The sequence below is a fragment of the Zeus faber genome, assembly GCF_960531495.2.
Source record: "Zeus faber genome assembly, chromosome: 18".
In the NCBI taxonomy this organism is placed as follows: domain Eukaryota; kingdom Metazoa; phylum Chordata; class Actinopteri; order Zeiformes; family Zeidae; genus Zeus; species Zeus faber.
This window is the reverse complement of record NC_137210.1, coordinates 3415229-3437814: the sequence shown is the minus strand read 5'-3', so window position 1 is coordinate 3437814 and position 22586 is coordinate 3415229. Positions and strand designations below refer to the sequence as shown.

Genomic DNA, 22586 nt, shown 5'->3' with positions numbered 1-22586 from the left:
TGTAAAAAACAAAACAGAGAAAGATCCATGGCTGTAATACAGACCGGAACCTTTTGTAGAACACACACACACACACACACACACACACACACACACACACACACACACACACACACACACACACACACACACACACAATCAGAATTCTGCATCTTTCCTTTTCATTTCACTGCTCCCTTCCACCAGTCCTACTGCCACAGCTGATCGCTGACAGACTCCATTTTCCAGAAAGCCTCAATACTAACCAGCGATCCAGTCCACAGCAATGCCTTCCACCCGACTAATGCCGGTGGTAATGATGTCCTCCCTCCAGGTCTGATCACGCTTGGCCCGGGAGATGCGGTTCAGACCCATGTCGGTCCAATACACGGTGTCATTTCCTGCGGAAACGGGCCGTGTGGTTTACGGCGAGGGGGTGAACAAGATGATAAACGAGCCCACGACAAATGTATTTATGCCCCCGAAACACAGCAGCTCATGAAAACCGCATTTTACTGCAGCACGGCCCATTTCACCAAAATGGGCCAGCGCGGCTGTAAAGTATGATGGTGTGAATACTCGCATCGTTTATACACAGTACCTACCCTGTTGACGTGAAACGGAAGGAAAAGGTAATTGTTGACCACATTTTTTCATCAGAGAAAATACAGCTTCATGCAAAACAGTGCACATCTTTTAAACTGTCATGGAGGCATAGTTATATATGCACATGCGATACTGAACAATCCACTTAAAGTTAAATCTTTAAGTGCATATCCCTCCTTTTCTGCCTACCGGCCTGCTTGTCTGTCAATTTACCTTGTACGGATAGTTAAAAAGGTTAGGTGAAGTCATATGTTTGTTTGTGCTCTCCTGTTTATGCTGCCTTCACACTCTGTTAGCACGCATCTCGCATGCGACAGCAACCAGCTGGAGGGCTTTCATCTCTTCATGCTCCAGCGGCCGCTGACTTTACCCATAATGACATGCAAATGAGATGCGTGAGCTATCAGCTTTGCTGGTGGAGCTTAGCGGCACATTTGCATGTTCACCTGCACGGAGCAATAAAAGGGGAGGGCAAGGCACCCGCCCTCGCTCCACCCGCGCCCCGAGGCGGCGTCTAATTTTAGCTCCGTCTCGGCCCGTCACCCGCTTTTCGTCCGGTCGCGATTGCCACTGACCTCCAGGCCCCCCTCCGCCGAGATTTAGGGCCACTTGTAGTGCCTCCTCCGATAACAGAGCAGGCCCATGGATGATTACTTTGTGTGACGAAGGACCCGACTTGCGTACTTGGGGGGAGGTGAAGCTTTTTCCCTTTTTCCCTCTTTCCTTTCCATTGCTTAATGCATACAGGTATGTGTACCTATGTATGTTTGTGAATGTATATGCATGCCGCTTGTCTGACAGATATTTCCCATTTTTGTCAATATAGCTTGTGTTATATATCAGGGGGCATATCTGGAAAGCAAGCAGCCAATATTGTATTCATAGCATTTGTTGGTATAGTAAATCTATTATATTCATCATATAAATTATGCAGAGGGAACCGAGGATATAACAAATTACAGTGCAAGCTATTGGGCTCATGCGTTGCAATCCGCACGTTACCATTTATTTGAGTAGCGTTGCGTTGCGACTGGTTCGGAGGCTCGAGGAGAGCAAATGTTTGGGTGTTACTCACGCTGAGGTTCCCCTCTAATATGTCAACTTATTACTCTTTCATCCGTGTTTGCACTCCGCCGGCTCACGGACCATTATTCAAAAGGTTACAGCCCACTGTATGAAAAAATACTTTCTCCCTTTCTCACGGTTCCACATCTGATTACAAATTGGTTGGTGGGGAGCAGGGGAGCGGGGGGTGGGGGGTGATTATTTGTATGTGGTGGTTAGGTATTGTGAGATATTTAGCTGTGGCCGTGGACTCATAAATAATAATATCATAATATAAGTAACAAAAACAAAAAGAAGAACATTCAAAATTATCTTTGAAGTGAAAATTTCACTTGAGGGACTATTTTTTTTAATAAGATAACAAAAAATCATATAATCAAAAAATTTAGTTCATCAAGTAATGAACTTCTTATTTTTTATTACAGAGACATCTTATTAGAGAGCATCAAAACTCTCTTTAATAATTTCTGTCTCGAGGTCCAGCAGAGCGTGTTCACCGGCTGTGTCTAGCGTTGGTTTCAGTCGATCGGTGTCTGCCGAGTGTTTTTTTTCACGCGGCAAAACCTCTGTGTATTAACCTGCCGTACCTGCATGGAAGTCAACTCCCACAGCGAACAGCGTTCCCGTGATGGGCATGAGAGCCTCCATGTTGTCATTGGCGTCTAGGGCGATGCCACGGATGCCCTCGTGGATGGAATACATCAAGAACGAGTCAACACCTACAAAAGAGAGTCCAACAGTGATCTGAGTGAATCACGGAACAGCCAACTCGGTTGTGTATCATAGGCTATTGTATATTTTTACCCTTTGCACTGATTTTGTTGACTACAGAAGGTGAAAAGGCAAAAAGTCATCACCATGATTGAATTAGTTTTCCGTTTAATAATATTTACATTGAAATCAGAAACATTTTAATTCCGCCAGGCACAATTATATACTAAGTTAGGTGCATTACACTGCAGACCATTACCATAAAAAAAAGCTCAACAGTCAAAAATGTTGAATAAAAATAATAACACTACTGAATAAAATACATTAAAAAAGTGAAGTTATTTATTTATTTTTTATCAAAATGAAAGCAGCACTATGTAATTTCTGGTGCTTGGGATTTGGTGCCCCTCCAGTTTCTGAGAGCAATTTCACTTCTACACCGCTGTCACAAAACTAAGTCCCCTGTCCAAAATAATTTATTTTACCAGACAAAATTGAACCTTATCAATCACGTTTCAATGACAGTCTATGTTACAAATGCAAATATAATGTACACTTAGGTTACTGTGCCCCTTGCATGGACCTCGCTGCTTGAGCGAGCACTCAGTCCACGGTTCCCCAAAAGCCTCTCTCCAGCGGAGCCGCAGGGAGAGAGGGCGCGGGGATTGGCCCTCTGCTACCAGTGTAGGTACCAGATGTGCTTGGCCTGGCAGATCGGCTCGCACTTGCGAGTCAGAGGATGAAAAAAACCCTGTAGTGTGATGAAAGTGAGTGCTGGGGCACGCCGGCTGAGGAGCAAGTGCTGGGCGAACCACTGGCCCGTTTCATCCGCACCGTCAGGGAGGTGGAGTAGCTACTTTTTGTATGAGGATTATTACTGGACATTTTGATCAGCAAGTTCACAATTAATCTTTTTTTTTTTTGATAAATTTTACCAGGCAAAAAAATGGTAACTACCAGAGCCAAACATCAAGGAAGTAACGTAGTGCCGTAAAGCGTTACACACTTTTCCCATGTTTTCATACCCAAACACCAAAGTTACATTGTACAAGAACAGGCTTTCAAGGGGGTGGGTGGGAATGTTAGAGGTGCCATTCTACATATTACAAGTCAGTGTACCATCGACATAGTTTTGAGCTGTTATTTTAACGTAAAAAAAAGGGACATAGTGTTGCACTGAACTGTCAAATATATACAATAGCCAAAAAATACAAATCAGAAATACTCATATTAAAGCTATACAAATATACAAAATGTGATACTATGCTGAAAAATAATTATTGACATGGGTACAATAAATTTATAAATTATTACTATGTTCTAACTAGTGAACGATTACCCATTTCCCTTGTATTTGAAAGGGAAAAGGAAAAGTTTGCAGGAATGCTCACCCTCGCAAGACATGCGGTCACTGCGCAGGTTGTAGCCCACGGTGCAGGAACAACTGCGGGTGTTCTCCGAAGTGGGAAAGCAGAGCTGCGAGCAGCCCCCATTGTTAACATGGCACAGGTTTCTGCCTGAACAGGGAGGAAGGGAGACAGTTACTTTTTCAAACCAGACCCAATAAAAAGGCTGTTTGCCATAATTTATTCGACTGTTTACAGCACATCCTCGCTGAACACTATACTATTGAGAAACTTGCTGAAAGCTTCAGACTATGCTTGAATTCAGTTGAATGGGGGCAAACGTCAAATCTCCTTTTCAAAAAACGGGAAACTCTCATCAAGTGAGGTCGTGCTATGAACATTTATAAATGATCGGGAACCAATATTCTAACATTGCCCGGAACATTCTAATATGGCCAATGGGTTGAAAAAAACGTAAGCCTGGCCTCTAACCAGCATTGGTTTTCTTTTGACCTTTGACCACTTCACTGTTGTGTCAATCTAATCGAGCGGGTGTATTTTGTAGAAACTGCTCTGCTGCGGTTTCTCACTGCGCTAAATGTGATTACCGTTTAAGACTTAAAAACATGTTAATGCGTAAAAATAAATTGGCTGACAAAAAACATTGTCAGACAAAATTGACTTTGAATGTTACACTGAAAAAAAATGGTTGCAAACTGTGTATTTTGTTAGTTTTTTTTAAGGGTTTTATTGACTGTTTTGCATTCCCATTCAGCTCTTGAGAAAGACTAGAAACACAAAGTTGCAGCACCTCATTCCTTGAGAGTGAGGTCTACATACTCATATAGTAGGTAGCGCTTTTTCCATAAGGCATAGGTAAGCAATTGCTTGTGGCCTCGCACACTAGGGGGCCTCATAAATTTGTGTAGCTTTTTATGATAAAAGAAAACTATGAAATATTTTGTCTATATTTATTCCACTACAAAAAATAACAATATTTATAATGATTTAATGTGACTGGACTCAATTAACCTCCTCGAAAACAAATTACACAATTATAATGAAAATTAAAAACTCCTATCTATTGTTTTAAAATAATTAAATGTTATAGTCCCAATATTTTTCTTGCTCCATCAGATCATGCATCCCCATCAACATTTAGAACATGTGACTCATAGACGCAACATTGCCTCAGAGAGAGGTGGGTCTTTTTCTTCAGCACTAGGTTTTTTTTTTCTCCCAAAATATGGTAATGACACTTAGCTTTAACAAGGTCTCATTCTCTAATAGATTTGATCAACATTTTAATCAGTTATGTGTTGTATTCTTGTTTTCAGTCAGCTTCAATAACATAGTTGAGATGTACATGATTATTAATCATCCCAAAACATAGCTATGTGTGATATTTTTTGAACAGAAATCTTGCTTCACCCACACACATCAGATGCGGCAACGGTGACCAACACACACACTTTAAATGGTGGCCGGTGAAATGAGTTCTCTGCTTTTGACCTGTCCTGGCTTGTCCTTCCTCTTGGGGGGCAGCCAAGAGCAGCAAACAGCGACGCACCCAGGGACCAACTACAAGTCTCTGGTCAGATGACAATGTTTTGCATGTGGTGGGGATGCTTACTGGTGTTACAAGGAGGAAACCCCATGCAAGCGAAATCCACACATAAAGGACCCTAACCGGGACCCACTGGAGGGCAGGGCCAACAGCACCCCAGGTGGGGATCAAACCCAGGCCCTTCTTGCTGTGAGGCAGCAGTGCAGTGCACTGTGCCACCGTACCCACATATATGCAATTCAAGTCCAGAGGTTTATAAATACATTTCAATGAATACATTTACAACTGATGTGAAAATGTGCCACATGCACATGTAAAGAGGTTACTTCCCCAAACACAAGAGGACAGAAGAGTAAATCATGCCTATATGTGTGTTTAATCATCAGGGATAATATTAAATGAGAAAAGTTGATCTACAGGAGAATAAATATTTGAAAGCAATACAGAATGCCTGAGAGCCTTACTGCATTATATTTGATTATATCTTGAATTGCCAACTGGTGCCTGAATTCTGTGTTTTCCTTTTCATAAATGAAGACATTTCCATAAATTGATGCATAAAAGGCACAAATTGCAAAGACAAACTGTCAACGGGGTGGGGAGTGTCAGAAAAAGAGTCCCCATTACACACGGTGCTTATTTCGTTCCATAAGGAAACTGAGTAAAATCAAATAACCTATGTTAAGCCACAGTTTGCGGTTAACCGCGCTAGCCTCTTCCCGCCGCAGCGCAGCTGTACCAGGTCCGCTTAATCAGCCTCATTATTGCTGATTGGTAGGACCTGGCTGGAAGAGCTTTGTTATGTGTTGTTTTGTCTTGCAGTGGGGATCGCGTGGCACAGGAGACGTGTCCGTGCGGACCAGATTGTGAGGCACCCGGACTCTGATTAATCCGACATTGCTTTATGTTCACACTTTGGTCAGCGAGCCGTTTTCTTTATTTGTTTAAATAAAAATCACGCCGTGTTGGCACCTCCCTGCCTGAAAAGTCTGCGTCTCCCTCCCTGAACCTCGTGTCGGTTCCGCACATCTTAGTACTTTTAGTAGTTTTATTATGTTTAATATCTTTAATTATTTTTAGAGCCAATTGTGCGAGATCACCAGGTGTCATGACATTTCACTGCATATATGTATGACATTATGGATATGTATGTGACAAATAATCTCTTGAACTTGAACTTGAACCCACATCTGTGGGTAATGTCTCCCACAACCTACATCTGAAATAAAAACACTGTTTTGGCGTGCCGATCACAGGCGCCCCATCGGGGGCTATTCATAAAACATTCGGGGCTGAAGCCTTGGATGCCCACCCCTTACAAAGCCACTGCTGTAGCCTACGGTTCGGATGTGCTGCGGTAACTGCAAATAGCAGTTCTAAGTTTCACAAACGCAAAGCTTTATTTAAATGACGGGAACCAACCTTTTAATGAGAACTGGGTTGAAAAATAGCAAATCTATCCAAATCATTTGAGGCAAGACTATCACACACGTGTGACACAATGCTTATGCGTTTTATATTGCTGTTCCGTGTGCATGAGCCCCAATTACCTTTCTGACCCTCCCTGTCATACACCTTCATGTGCACCACCCCACTGGTCTTGTTTCGAAGAACCGAGGTGTTCCGTCCGTCTCTCTTGGTCACCGTTCCCAGCTGTGCGGATTCATCGTCTGCCCACCAGAGTTTTCCACCTGTAAAAATGGAAATGGTAAACAGCCACATTTACAGTATATCATATTGAATGTGCACTGTGCCTGTTGTACACTAGGAAATGGCACTAAGCTTGTCTTCGGTACCCAGGTGGGGTTATGGAGTGCTTCCACGGCCTTTGCCGAAAAAAACCCCAAAAAACCCTGTAGTGCTTGACCAAGATTCTTTCAGGCATTATTTTGAAGAGGCCACATCATCAATCCCCCTGGGGAAAGAGGTGGAAAATTAAGCAGTCGAGTTTCTATTGATACATCCCAGAAAGATTGCTGGCGCAAAAGTGTTAATCTCAACAACACGTGGATTTCGGAGTCACAGGTGATTCTGAGCATACAAAGAACTTTTAAATAACAAAAGCCCGGATTGAAAGTGCACCGCTGGTTTCATCAAAGCGATTAGGATCGTATTCATATGCTGTGGAAATAAGCGCTTCAAAGCCACCTCCAGATTTTATTTAGATTTTTTAAATGTTTTATTTGTTTTCATTGAATTTCTTTTTATTTGCTGATCGTTACAGACGCCGCCATCTGTTTCAGAAAAAATAACAGATTTCACTGCCATACGTTCCAAAGCTCTTGTGAACAGCGCTCTGTTCAGAAAAGTGACGCGTGATTACCCGAGCTGGAAGGCCCAGCCGCCTCGAAAGGAAACCATCTCTGCATTTTCTGACCGAGCTCACTACAGCCTTTTGACGACAGGTCTACTGAGTTAGTCAGCTATCTATACAGTGAAATCCTCCACCTCAAAACCTTAATTTGATTGGTCGCTATGCTCACTTTTGCTCTCCATCATCACTGCTAGTGACTGGTCCTCCTGCTTGTGACAATCTGCTTTGTACATCACTGATAGTGTTGGTATTTATACGACATACAGTATAATTGCTGATTAGACCTCCCTCTCTCCCTCCTTTACACGCTCTTGGTGAACAGCTGAAGATGAAAATGAACAACATGAAATTGGCTGGAGGTGGCCGTTAATGTGTTGTTTTCATATCTAGGTAAACAATCGCATTCGATTGTTGATATATTGTTAATTTTATTGTCCTTGTGTGTGAGAAGGTGTGTGTGTGTGTGTGTGTGTGTGTGTGCGCCTTATGTATGAATGAATGAACTTGAAAAAAAAGGTTTTCTAGTTGTCAAATTGTCAATACAAAATGCAGTCTAACAATTCAGAACAGAATGGAAAGGTTAAGAAAAAAAATCCATAAAAACCTGCAGCAATTGAATATATCCCTCACCGAAGTGAGACAAAAAAAAAAACGGTTTCTTTTCTCCTTTGTTTTGATTTCAAAAGCCGAGCACCAACCGCTGATTTCATTATTAGCTCTGGGCTTCAAGCCATCAATTAAACTCGACGGAAGGTAGAACTCATTTTCAGAAATCAGACAGTTCCCACGAGTGGGAATGACAGCCTACACGCGGTTTACAAAACATCTGACCCCCAGGGGCCCCGCTAGCCCAGATGAGTCGCGCGCCCTGTGTTAATTTGATGCCGCGGGGGACCGGTGGCGAGCTGCGACCGCTCGCTTGTGGCCCATCATATTTAATTTCCACCTCAACCGCGGCTTTGATTCACAGACAGGGCCAAGGCTGATGGATCGCACGCACCTTCTAAGAAGAAGCCTTCACCTCAGCCCGGGGCCAATCCAATTACCTCAGAGCCGCAGGACTTGAGAGAATCGACCTTGTGTCACTAACAGCGCCTTCATTATCCCCCTTTTCAGATCTAGCCTCAGCAATCAGTGAGAGACACACACCAAAAAAAAAGACAGCCAAACTGAAAAAAAAAAAACATATATCCAAACACACACACACACACACAGACACACACACACACACACACACACACACACACACACCATTGTTTGCCTTTTCATAAACGTGCGGATGTGCGGTTATGAAACTTTAATAAAGGGTCATGCGCTTTCTGCGCGGCTAACGCTGTGCAGCGGGACTGAGCTCCGGCGTGCCTAACCTTTGCAAAGCTGGGGCCGGGCTTTCCCGCAGTGTGCTCGGGAACCATAAATCAGGGTCAAAATCACCCCCCCGTCGGATCTCAATCTTTCTTCATTTGCGCGGGGACGACGCTTCGGGACGAGCCAAGGCCTAACCGCTATGAACACCGAGCCCATCGATCAGGCCATCGCGGGACGGAAAGGCTTTGCTCGGAAGGAACCATTGTTTAAATTAACGCTCAATAACTTTGATCGGCTGAAGCGATAGAGCAGAGGTGCTCATAGGCCCGAGAAACAGGAACTCCACAAGCGGACGACACCTAACAAGGTTTTTTCCCTCTTTTAAAGCGGATGAGGTGTTTAATCACGTGAATATCGCAATACGGCACGTGATAATCATGGGCCTCCTTAGATTTGGGTTTTGCAGTGTCGGCTAGTTAAAGTTTGATGAACACTTGTGTGGGGGAATACTAACAGGGGAAGGGAAAGCATTTGAGACAGGTGGGCAAACAGAGAGAAAAGTGGCCGCATAATACTATGAGTTACATCTCTTGCCGTGTAGACCCAAACACAAGAAGGAGGGGAAGGGGGAGTCGATAAGCCCATTCACGTTGGCTGAACTACAATTAGAAGGCAAAAGAGAGACAGTTAAAAAGTTTGAAAGAAAATGACATGTTTTCATGCTTCCTTTTCTCCTTTGAGCCCTGATGGCTCTAGCCCTGGCGTCTTAACTTAACCTTGGCCGGAATGTGCAGCAGGGCACAATGGCCGGTAACACGGTGAGAAAAAGCCATTTGTGCGATTTGTTGTGGCATGATGAACGGAGAGAAAAAAAAACGGAAAACAGACTGGGAGAGGCTGAAGGAGAAAGTTAGCAGACAATGGAGGGTGAAAAGAAAACGGCACTCGAGTGGAGAGAAAACACAAATGGCATGAAAGATACGTTTGGAGGAGGCATTGTGAGCTTTCAGAAGATCCCATGACAACAAAAATTATCTCAATGTTTGTATTATCACCCAACTTTAAGTGAAATTTGGCTATGAATATAATTACTATGCCATGTCAATTTATGTATTTGGAATGTTTTAACCTAAGGAAAAGGTTAGGGTTAAACTTATCAGTCATTTAATTTTTTTTTTAAGTTTGTACTCCCTGTATTTGCACGTATCCACAATCTAAATGTACATTATCTTCTTTTTCTTTTTCTTCTTTGTCCTCGTAAGTTATGGCGGTAAATGACCCTTTTTCACCTTTGGCAAGTGGCGCCTGTTGATGACGTCACTGTCAGACATCATCAACACGTGCCACGCCCACTCGCTCGCTGTGAATTCTCCGGACAATCACCTGCTCTTTTCACACATACCGCTCACTTGGCTATTACGTGGACTTCGTACTCGGGCTCCGACTAGGTCTAAGTCTTCGCCAACTGATTGGGACATTTGCGTTCACACATACATGTTCCAGATAATTTCAGGGTTGCAGTGCATGTGTGAAAGCAGCTTAATCTATCTCACATAATCCTCTTCAAACTACGGAAGTTAAAACTCGATGGACCGTTTATCTCTCATCAAAACCAAATGCCCTGCAAATATAGCACAGAAAGCCGAGGGGAGCTCTCTGTTTTGCCCTAGACAAAAGCGGTATAATTCGGCGCATACCGCCATTCAGCGCGACGCACCAAAATGTCATTAATTGTGATCGATGGCAACTCAGAGACATCATTTCACTGTTTTGCTGTACCTGCTATAGCAAGGAAAGTGAGCCATTAGTCTGCGTCAAGTCCCGTTCTGTCTTCCATTTGTGAAACGCCATAATGAAGTCTCCATCTCTTCCCTCTAGCTCAAACAACTATCGGGCACGCAGATAGATACTCTACTGTTGGGGTGAGTCGATATTGTTACTGAACCAAACCTCAAAAGATTTTTTTTCTTGGGACAAAAAACACCTTGAAGATGTCTTGGCAGATGGACACAAACCAAGCAAACCAACCAAAACAGCAACACACACACACACACACACACACACACACACACGCGAACACACGCACACGCACACACAAATGTCAAAAAAGCTGAATTACTGTGTTTGCCGCAGACAGACAGACTCCAACCTCCAGGACAAAGGACACACAGAGCAGGGGTAATTAATAATAGCTGAATGACTAAATACCTATTATGACAAAATCTGTACTTTAGACATAGCATCTCTCTTGGTGCAGGGCACAAGTAAGTATTAGGTGGAACCAGGGCAAGCCATTTCAACATTTATTCCTTTCCTCAACTAGTTGCAATTCACCTTGCATTATTACAAAACATTATTGATCAAAAAATTGCATATTGATTAAAAAAAAAAAAAGTAAACCTCTTCCCATTGCTTTCAATGCAGAATTTCCATTTTGATATCAAGAATGTGAATTGTTGATATCAAAAGTTTCATTGTTGATATCAACAATTCCCATTACATTTTTGATATTAGAAATGTTATTTTTGATATAAAAAATGTAATTGCATATTTTGATGTCAAACCTGAAATATTGATATCATGAATTACATCAACAATATTTTGTCTTTATATCAAAAACAGACATTCTTGATATCAATAATTTAATAATTGAGATCAAGAACAAATAGTTGATACCGATCTTTTGTCTTCTCCTTTTTTGACATCAACTACGTGAGAGTGTGAGAGTAGATTTACTACTAGTTCAATCAGAATTGCAACTAGTTTGAAAAAAATGAATACATTCTCAAACGGTTTGCCCTACAGGGCAGGTTTTGAACTGGTTGGCTCTATGAACTGTTAGTAGAACAGTTTTATATTTTTCAATTTCACTTTTATAGTGAAATTAAGACCTCAATAATACAAGTGAAAGACTTTTTAAATACTTTTAATAAGGTCTAATTTTTGTCAATTTTAATTTAAAGGTGTAGAAAAGTGTGTAGAATTTACGAAAAGGACTTGGCAGAAATAGAATACAATATGAGTAGGTTTTAACTAGTGTATAATCCACATAGGGAGCGGTACGCTTCACGGAGGCTGCCATGTTGAACCCTTCTTTCTTCTACAGTAGCCCAGAACAGACAAACCAAACACTGGCTCTAGAGAGGGCCTTTCACCGCCACCGTTTCTTCCATGGAGGCCCCCATGCTGCACCACTCATTCAGTTGGTTGCGATCTGCAACCTCACTGCGAGATGCCACTAAATTCTACACACTGCACCTTTAAGACATTTAAATGCTTTTTAAGAACCTGCAGACACCCTCTGCAAACACACACACACGCAAGCTTCGTGTACCTGTATTCACGCAGCCCCAACAAGAAGCCTCCCAAGTCATCCAGACTGCGTCAGTATGTAAGTGAAGCCATTAAAAATTCTAATCTCCTAAAGAATAACTTTCTGGGGGTAATGTAATTAAAAACACAGATGCCATGCGCTGACAAAGCGACGTCTTAGGAGTCGCACTGGTCCGACGTCTCCCGAGCCATCTGGTCGGATATCAATCACATTGAGATTTATTTTCCACTTTTTTTTCTGTCTTGGGTTTGATTTTTTTTTTTTTTTCCTCCTTTTTTTGTCCAAAACCGGCTTTGCTCTTCTTTGTTTCTTGTTTGTATTTTTTTATTTAAGCCCACATTCGAGTTACTGTTTAATACCCTAATGGAGATGGGGGATCTATCTTCTCTCTCTCGCTCTCTCTCTGTCTCTCTCTTGCTTTCTCTCTCTCTCTCTCTCTCTCTCTCTATAGCTCTCTCTCTCTCTCACACACACAAGTCACACTTTGAATTTCCCCAACCTTTTTTTTATTTTTGCAAAACCCGTCATGCAATTCACACAGTAAGACTGGTAGGTGAGACACAATGACCACAACCCGTAACTAAGTGTACCAATCCTCTGAACTAACTAGATTGCAGTTCTAAACCACACTTTTTTCCAAAACACTACACACTATTCTCTACATTGACAGAATCTTCATGACATGAAGATTCTTTATTACACTGAACATGCAAAAGGGGTGTGTGCGTGTGCATGTGCGTGAGTGTGTGTGTGTGTGTGTGTGTGTGTGTGTGTGTGTGTGTGTGTGTGTGTGTGTGTGTGTGTGTGTGTGTGTGTGTGTGTGCGTGTGCATGTGTGCGTGCGTGCGGGTAGGCGGTGTCGTGGGGGAGGGGGGGGGGTATCACCTTTACCGAACCTTTCTTTGCTCTTGTGTGATGTTTTAATTACAATAATAATGTGATAATAATTTTCTGGATATTTTTAGATTTTTTTGGAATGTTTTCAGAACCAGGAAGGAGGACTCCACCTCTCTTATACAAAAGTGTGACTGTGGAAAAGCAGAGATTAAGCAACTCTGTCGGCAGTTCACTCTCAATGCCACAAGAGACATCAGCAGGTGAAAGTGCAGGGTTTATCAGCATAAACAGGAGATCGAGGACATATTTCGGTCCCAAGTCTAAAAAAGATGCTCTAGCCGACCTACTTGAAACTTAAGTGGAGGGAACGCTGGTCTGGTCACATTTCCAGTCTGAGAACCTTCATGGACAAACCTTCCAAGTTCTTCTTCAATTTGGAGAAGACAAAGAGTCAAAGCAGACTCCTCCACGCTCTGCACTCTGCCAGTGGACAGGACCTTAGGGATCCAAGAGAGATACGCTGTCTCTCAAGAGACTTTATAGATGAAACCTGCAGGTGATGGATCGTCCCACATATTGGATTCAGCGCCGATACCACAAAAATACCCATAATGAACATCCTCTTCCCTTTTCATTACAAAAGGTGGCGAGAAAAAAAAAAAAAAAAAAAAAAAAAAAGCAATCATCAATCACAGCCGCCTGGTGTTTTAATTACTCCAGTCCAGGCCGCTCTGTGCGTGGCAGTGGGCAGTGACAGTTTGCGCGGAGCGGCTAAGCGGCTCTCCGCGGCAAACCGACCACGAAACGCTGGCTAATCCTCCCTGGGCCACTCAGCCCAATCCACCGCCATGATCCGATGCACTCACCCATCACAGCCAGAGCGGTGCCTTTGGCCAGCTCGCGCTTCAGAGTCTCCAGCACTTCCAGCCCGCCGCCGTCCAGATTGCACCTGTTGACGGTGCCGTTGGATGAGCTGATCCAGTACAGCTTGCCAGAGGTGTAGTCTAATGAGAGACCTGGCGGTGGGAAGGGGGGAACGGGAGGGGGTAGAGAAGGGGGGGGGGGGCTTCTTGTGAAACAGTGCGTGACTTTGCAAGGTGGTAGGTATTATTGCCGACAACCAAAGGGACAAAAAAAAACAAAGAAACCCGCAGCACAAAACAAACCAGAAGGAGACGTATGGAATCGGATGAATTCGATCGAGGGCATTGTGTGCGACTTGTAATTACTGCGTTCCCAAACTCATCAGTCACTTTAGCTCCCAGGTCTCACGCAGTAATGGATTTATTTTAAGGCCACCTACGGGATTTTTATTTTTATTTTTTGCATTTTTCAGCGATTTCATGTTATTTTCTTTGGTCTTGCATTCTCTGTTGGGGGGGGCATCGATTTGCGTCTTTTGACCAATGGATGACTTTTAACGCCAAAGTTGCTGAAAGGCAGAAAGGATGTGTGTTTAACCTTAACTGGCACCTCGACAAAACCATTTCTTAAAACTCGTTCTGCCTCTTAGCGACAACAGCCTTTTTGACAATATATAAAAAATAGAACATAACCTAACCTAAACTTTCTGTTTCATGGTCGCTTCTGCTATACTTTACATTAGTCATGCAAGGCTCATCGGGAACAATTAGAGGTTAAGTGTCTTGCTGATGGACACTTCAGCATGCTGCCAGGAGGAGCTGGGTACTGAACCAGCAATCCTAGATGACTTGCTTTACCTTCTTTTCTCTGAAATTGACACCAGCTTGTGGCCTGCAGTTGGTGGAGGGGGGCCCTGGATGTGAATTTTTGCTGGCGGTGGCCCTTGAGATCACCTTAACTTGAACCCGTGCTGCCGTGCATGAGTGCTCACATCCAAACATCCAAACATCCAAACGGTGAACTTGCTGGATGCACTGCTAGCTGTCAGAGAACAGTGAATAGTGGGGATGTGTCATCCCCAGGTAACCTCTTCTCTTTCTGGGGGCGGGTGTCTTCATATGACCTCTAGCCGGCGTCATAAATAATCAAGCTAGCGCGCCGCTGACTAGTTTTAAATCCATTCCCTAACGGACATGATGGTTTTTGATAGAATGCCGCTATTGATGGTTGCAACCGGAGGCACTTTCAATTGTGCATGTCCTGTCGGCTCTCTGTCTCCCGTGGTGCGGTGGATTTATTGGCGGCAGATTCACAGTCACAATGCGCCATTAATTTACTCTTGTCCCCGGGTCCAGCCCGTAATCATAAATGAAGCCGGTGAAATACGGCGACCCCCCCCCCCCACACACACACACACACACCCACACCAAACCCCCTATCTGTGTGGCTGACAGGCCCGGGAGAGCACGGAAACGTACCAAAAACAATGCTGTTGTTTGTGTGAGAAAGAGGATTTGACCTTGAGCAATGTGACAACAGCTGCTAGAGATGGAGACCTGCGGATTGTTTTTGCTCACTCGAGCTGCAATTATTCACTCAAGCGTACATCCTGTGGGGAGTAAGAGTTCATGCTAACACAGGCTGGAAGATGGAGAGGTAGGGGATGTGAGGTTGGATGAGGAGATTTACGCATTCTGCTTTACAAGAGCTGCTGCTTTTCAAATGAGATTCTCATTCTGGGAAGTTAAGATCAGTCAGAAATGACCCCAATAAATGTGGAAAATATAAAAAAAACATGTAGTCATTGTTGTAATGACTAATTACTGCAATAATTAATTATGATAAAAAGGCTCTGCGAGAGAAATAAAAAAAGCACAAACACACCCCTTGAACAGGGGGAGGTTAATATGGCGCCAACATCAGAGGGTTGGGGTAACGTCTGTTGTAGTTGTGGGTTTCTTTCCTATTTGCATAATAATAATATCGTTGGGACCTTGAGGTAAACTTGCGCCATTTGACTACCCCAGTCGCAGAGCTTACCAGCCTCACCAGCCATTTTATGAGAAGTGGACACAAGCAAATATGAAAATATGGAACAAAAATGGGAAAATACATTCATTAATAAAGGAATGAATAAATGAACAAATGAATGAATGAATAAAATGAATGAATGAATGAATAAATACATGAACAAATAAATAAATAAATGGTAGATAGATAAACTGATAAATAAAAAGAAATAAAAAAGATAAACAAATAAATAAATAAATAAATAAAACAGGCATACTGACCAACTGGTTCCCTCTGGTTCTGGTGCAGGACTTTGCTGTTACTCCCATCCATGTTGGCCATGTTGATTGTGTTGCCATCTGTCCAATAGATTTTCCTACATTTGTTGGTAGCGGACACATGGTTAATGGTCCCATTGAGAAAAAGCTATCTAGCAGATAAGGAAACAGTCAATGAATGGCACAGTATGTTGTTCTCAATTAGAAGTAAAAAAACAGTCAGTTGAACTCTGATGTATTTGCCAAAGTAATGTGACTAGAGATTCATTCTGGTCCAAATCTTGACCAGGACCCACCCCTTAATTTAAAAATTGTTCTTAATATGGCAGAAACAGATAAACACCAGTGTTCCATTACTCTCTGAAACAAACGAATCACTTTGTTTCTCTGAGTTTATTTTCAGCAAGGCCAATTTTATGGTCCTTTTATGGGCTTCAACCATGCTGCAGCCGTAAAAGACAAACATTCCACATAGAAAAAAACATCCTGGATGCAGATGTTGCTCTAATCTACTTACCCCTTGGCGGGGTGCACTACAAGGCACCTTGGCTTATCAATCCCGTGGATGATGGAGGTCTTCAGGGACCCATCAAGGCGAGCCACATTGATTTGTGATTCGTCGTTCTCAGAGCTGAGCCAGTACAAGTTCCTGGAGAGCCAGTCTAAAGCCAGGCCTCGGCAGTTCACTATGTCTGAGGAGGCAGGGAGAAAGAGAGTTAAAGAAAGTACCACTACCCGCTACGATGGTCTTCATCCAGACATCAGGCATATTGTCACGACTGCCCGAAGCAGTAATCGAAATTTGAGGATAATTCAGAAAATCTCCCGGAAAAAGCGACAAAGGGCAGACTATTGTTCTTTATCAGTTGTTGTGAAATTAAACTCCCGGGAAACCTGACCGACTGAATTATAAAGCCTTGTATAACCATTCATCAAAAATAAATAAGCGGGGCACTTCAGACACATCAATTTGTTTGCTTTGCTCAACGTTGTTGTTTTTTTTCTTTTCCTCCAGCCAGCTGATACACTTAGCACCGACTCACTTTGTCAAAGTTATTCATGTGCAACTGAAACACGCCATGTACGTGCCTTTCTCTCAGTCTCTCATTTTAAAAATAAATTTGTTTTTTTTTTCATGGTGTGCAGTAGCCTCTGCCTTTTTTGTATTCCACATTCGTTCTCGACCGGAGCCCACCTCCGGAGATGACGGTCTCTAGCTGCGTCCCGTTGATGAACGCCCGTTTGATGGTCTGCGTCTTGACATCGGCCCAGTAGATCCTCTCCTCCAGGGCGTCATAGTCCACCACTGTGACGTCGTCGATGTCCGGCACCGTCAACGCAGTCATCACGTTCATGTAAGGGTTGTCGATGTCCACGCCGCGGATTTCTGAACGCCGCACGTACAGCAAAAACTTCTTCAATGCTGGTAAAAAAAAAATTTATATATATATATATATAAGGGTTTAATCGTCAAATGATTAAAATAATTCATTGCATTATATTTGTGTAGTTATTCACAATAAATCACAGTTTTCAACAAAATATTAATTATTGGATGTAAAACACGCCTTTCATACTTAAACGGTTGATATTCGATTTTTGGATAAAACGTATTTGCAGTCAAAGAGTTGTTGCACTTTGCATCTTTGTGGACGGTCCCTAACACGCCACCAAAAACGTCGTCTCCCGGCGCTGCCGCTGTCCGGAAAGCAGCACATTCTGGGAGTTATGCATGTAAAGGAGAATATCTATCAAATATCTGTATATGATATCTGTATATAATATATATATATATATATATATATATATATATATATATATATATATATATATATTATATATATATATATTTATACACACAGATCTATAAATATCATGGAGGAGTCATGCGGTAGGGTGATGAAATCTAAGTAGACGTGGCAGATACTGAAGTCGTTCACCTCTTTCACTCGGTTACGGTGACATTAATACATTGATGCAAATGCTGATGTAAAATGCCACCCGGTCCTTTTGCAGCCGACTACACTTAAATGTCAGGGCCATGATTGATATGCAGGATGACGCCCATCCACTTTCCGGTTCTCAGTGAAGTCGTTGTGAAATGTCACATAATTTTTATTTGTATATATATATATATATATATATATATATATATATATATATATATATAATTTTTTTTAGCTCAATAACAAAAGAGAATTCCAATGTAAATTACAACGGAAGTACGCCGGAGGCTTGGGATGCCGAGGAGGCCGTCGCTCACCCAAACAGCTCTGCTTGTTGGAGGAGAGCTTCATGAGATGTGGACAGGTGCACGAGGCGGTACGGTTGTAATTGATGAGGCACAGGTGCGAGCAGGGACCCCGCCCGCGGTTCGCCTCGCACGGGTTTGTCGCTGGTGAAGAGAGAAAATAATCAGGATTTGGCATAATTGGCCAAATAGTCACACATTTTTGAAGAAAGGTTGAATGTGGTTGTCAGTGATTCTCATTTCATACAGAACATACAGTAAAATGTAGAGCAAAGAAAGACGAGAGAGGCAAAGAGAGAGCGAAAAGCAAAGAGGGAAAGCAAGAGAGGTGGAGAGAGAGGCAAAACTAGAAAGCAAGGGGGAGGCAAAGGCAAAGGAAGAAAGTGAGAGGCGGCGAGAGAGGCAAAGGAAGAAAGTGAGAAAGGTAGAGAGAGAGGGAGAGGCAAAACAAGAAAGCGAGGAGGAGGCAAAGGCAAAGAAGAAAGTGAGAGAGGTGGAGAGCGAAAGAGAGAAAGAAGAAAGCAATGGGGAGACAAAGGCAAAGGAGGAAAACAAGAGTGGTAGAGAAAGAGAGAGAAGTAGTGAGAGAAAGAGCGAGAGAGAGAAAGAGAGAGGGAGAGAGAGAGGGGCAAAGAAAGAAAGCAAGAGAGGGGAAGAAAAGGAAGAAAGCGATACACATTTATAAGCGATAAAAGAACTCTGCTGTAAATAAGTAGGATTGAGGTGAGCTTAGTGCTGTAGTACACCAGGATCAGACTTGAAATCCTGGCAAAGACAAAAGCATGAAAGTCGGAAAATAAAACTGTCCCTGGCAGGAGAGGCTGTGATTAAAAGGAAATCTGAACTCACCCATCCCCTTTTACAGTAAAGGTCACAGCCGCGGACAGGAAACGAGTGAGCCGCCACAAAAATGAGTGAGGCAAAGTGTTCTGAGCGTTTTTTGGGTCTGTACTGAGAAAGTATTGCAGTCTCACCAATCAGACTTTTTCTGAAGTCTGATGGCAGTGGCACTAAAATGTGTGGAAACGGGGTGATTCACTTTCTTGCTCTTCCTATATGTTTCGACCAATTATGTTGCTGGGGGCCTGGATCTGTGAAAACCATAACCATAACGTGCTTATTGAAATTTGACTTGGCAAACGATCACCACGGACTAACAAAAATAGTTTAGAAAAGGTTAGGGACCGCTGGGATCCCAGATCACTGCTTGGCCAACAGCGAACACAAACTCAGTCAACGCTGATAAATTCAACTTTTCCGGCAGCCGGTGGTAAGAAAAGCAAAAACATCCTGTCCGGACACCAACGTTCTTAGACAAAGTTTCTGTCAAGGTTTCCAATCGTCAACACCGTGTAGACTAGCCACTACGGAAATACACTTACAACCACATTTTACGCTTAAAATCCTCATCCGTCAGCTCCATCTTGCCGGTTGCGAATGGTTTTGCACTCCAGTTGGCGTCCATTGGAAGGTATGGCAACACCAAGCACACTCAGTTAGTCTCTCTGTCTATAACGTCAGAACCAGTGTTATAGATAGTGCTGTAATTACACTAATAGCCGCGTAAAACAAAATCAAACGGCGGCCGGTGGAACCGAGGTTTGGCTAACAGCGGCTTGCTCGGCCGTAGCACAACGAAACGTTTGTCCGCTCTGACGAAGGGAATTTGACAGGCGTCCTCGAAGTTATCGGTGAATTTGATTGCTTTTCCGTGTAAAAAAATGGCAAGGGAACCCCTTAAATATCTTCCAGATGTACTGATTTACCAATTTAACCCTTGAAGTCATGGTGTCAGACACGGCATTGGCGATATCATGAAAGAATCCTACATGCTACCCCTTCATTATCCTTTATTGTAGATGACTCCTTCAGTGGCAATGAACTACAAGGACAAGCTTTGGTTTTCGGGTTTGGCCTTGGAGACCGGGGCAGCAACAAAAAAAAAGTCAACAATCATCACCCTCACATCATCTCTTCTATTAAACTCTGCCACTGTAGGATGGCCTCCAATCTAAGCATCCAATTGTCAGTGGAAGCTGATGACGTTTCCCCCCTGACATTACTTTCCCGCACACCTTTCAATTTGCAGAACGCTAGCTGTGACTTTTTGCACCAGCTACTGTATAACCTCAGGGTTGTTCCTGAAGGGGTAGGATTTGACAACACTCCCTTGGTTTTCACACCGTGGGTCTGTTTTGCCCAACCAATCATGTTGGGGAATCATAGCAGTCTTTACATGGTGCAGATCCATGTGCAAATTCCACAGGAAGGCTTATTTATGTATTTTGGGTAATTCTGCTCAGATGACTGGTGAGCAAGTAAGTCTCTACCGAAAATAAAAAAATTAAATAATAAAAATGATAATCTACTTCCATTTTTTGGACAGTTCATGAGTTGCAGCCCGAAAAAAGGGTTGCAATATGCAAAACTTTCCAATGAAAACATGTGAAACCAGCCTAATGGCTGCCCTCGCCATGCATAATACAAGGATATTCATGGCCGGTGCAAGTTAGTGGTGAAAGGCGCTGCTTAGTATTTAAAGCATGACTTTCCACAGGGACCCATATTAACTGCGCTTATTTGTTTCAAGGCCTATTACATTTACTGTGATACTACAGCAAACACAATTTCCAAATTATTTTTTTTCAAGTTTTCATGCGTGTTCCAAATGGCATGAATAATGGAATGATCGGAATGCATTCACATCAGCCACACCTCTTTGGCATAGCTCTTGGAACATGCAGCTCCTCCCAAAAAAACCTCATGATCACTGACGGGTGACCTTACCGTGTGACTAGCACGTCTTTTCTGCCATGTCAGCTTTGGACATTTGTCAGGGGGAAATATGGCCCTTCTACAGAGAAGGGAAGGGACTCTTGGATTTGTGCTTTGTTCAGTACATGTTTAAGCAGATTCAAGAAGCTTTTTAACATCAGCCACACCTATTTGGTATAATTCATGGAGCACACAGCTCCTCCCAAAAAAATCGCGTTATCACTGAGCGGCAACATTACTGTATGAATAGCACGTCTTTTCTGCCATGTCAACTTTGGACATTTATCGGCAGGAGAGAAATGGCCCTCCTTCAGAGTAGTGAAGGGACTCTTGTGGTCGTGCTTTGGTCAGTACATGCTTAAGCAGATTCAAGAAGCCTGGAGACTTGAGAATTGAGGCGGAGTGGTTCACTGCTAATTTGGAACACATGTGGTTCTGAGTGATAAGGACAAAACTACAACAGCGGTAATCACAAACTGATGCCATCTATATATTCTGACCCCTTCTGCCAAATGTTTGGCAGTGTGTCCTTTTTGAGGCACTGCCGGAACTTTAACGAATCAATTTTTCATTTTTTTAATTCTAATTTGGTGGACCTGCCCCCCAGCCCCACCCCTGCCCCCCTTTAATCTAATAATTGGCGCAGCCTTCTAATTTTCCGACCTCATGGGAAAAAAGACTGCCTCCTCTCTCCAACCACAAAGAACATATTTACAGCTGTTGACACCTCCAGGGCTATTCCATCGTGGCACCAGCTACAAGGCCCCAGAGAGTGGGCTGCCCACCCCTCTGTCTCCCTGTCTCAATCGAGGTTGTAGCCGAGCACCGGCTTCTTCCCAGCTTTGGTTCTGGCTGAAACGGATACCCCCCCCCCCCCCCCCAACCCCAGCTGAGCCATTTAAAATAGGATTAGATGTGCTTACTAGCTGCTTTGGAGACACAGTTCAATTCGCCCACACTTATCTATGGTGAGCAGTCAGGAGAAAGCAGATCCAGGAAGGAAACAAGCAAATGAACTCCTGACACATTGGTGGGGCAGTGGGGATCGCTGAATAGATGCAAAACCGATTACCGCTGTAATAATGCCCATTTATGGACTGCTTACATCCGTAGTAGACTGAGAAGGGCGAATTCCAAAGTTGGCAGTGCTGAAAAGCATAGTTGTAATGGAGAGCTAACCATGGACCAGGTGGCCCAGAGACACACCGGATCCACGACTGAAATGCTATGCACTCCAATGAGACGTTTTAGTTGATTTCACAAATATAAATCAATTAATCCAAAGCAAGAAATGATTAACGTCAAAAAAATGAGACAATGAATGAAAAAAGATTTTTTTGGC

At 43.1% G+C, this 22586-nt stretch overlaps 1 protein-coding gene across 1 annotated transcript in view; it reads right to left on the bottom strand.

Moving 5' to 3' along the window:
• The window catches only part of lrp1bb (low density lipoprotein receptor-related protein 1Bb), a gene marked incomplete at both ends in the record, with an annotated part of 302444 nt that overhangs the window by 99548 nt on the left and 180310 nt on the right, over positions 1-22586 (bottom strand). Inside the window, 9 exons of the mRNA XM_080019511.1 lie at positions 246-380; positions 2238-2369; positions 3753-3878; positions 6825-6965; positions 13933-14082; positions 16222-16316; positions 16736-16910; positions 17414-17641; positions 18482-18613. Of these exons, the coding sequence (XP_079875637.1) occupies positions 246-380; positions 2238-2369; positions 3753-3878; positions 6825-6965; positions 13933-14082; positions 16222-16316; positions 16736-16910; positions 17414-17641; positions 18482-18613 (1314 nt within the window). The remainder of the gene's footprint in view (positions 1-245; positions 381-2237; positions 2370-3752; positions 3879-6824; positions 6966-13932; positions 14083-16221; positions 16317-16735; positions 16911-17413; positions 17642-18481; positions 18614-22586) is intronic.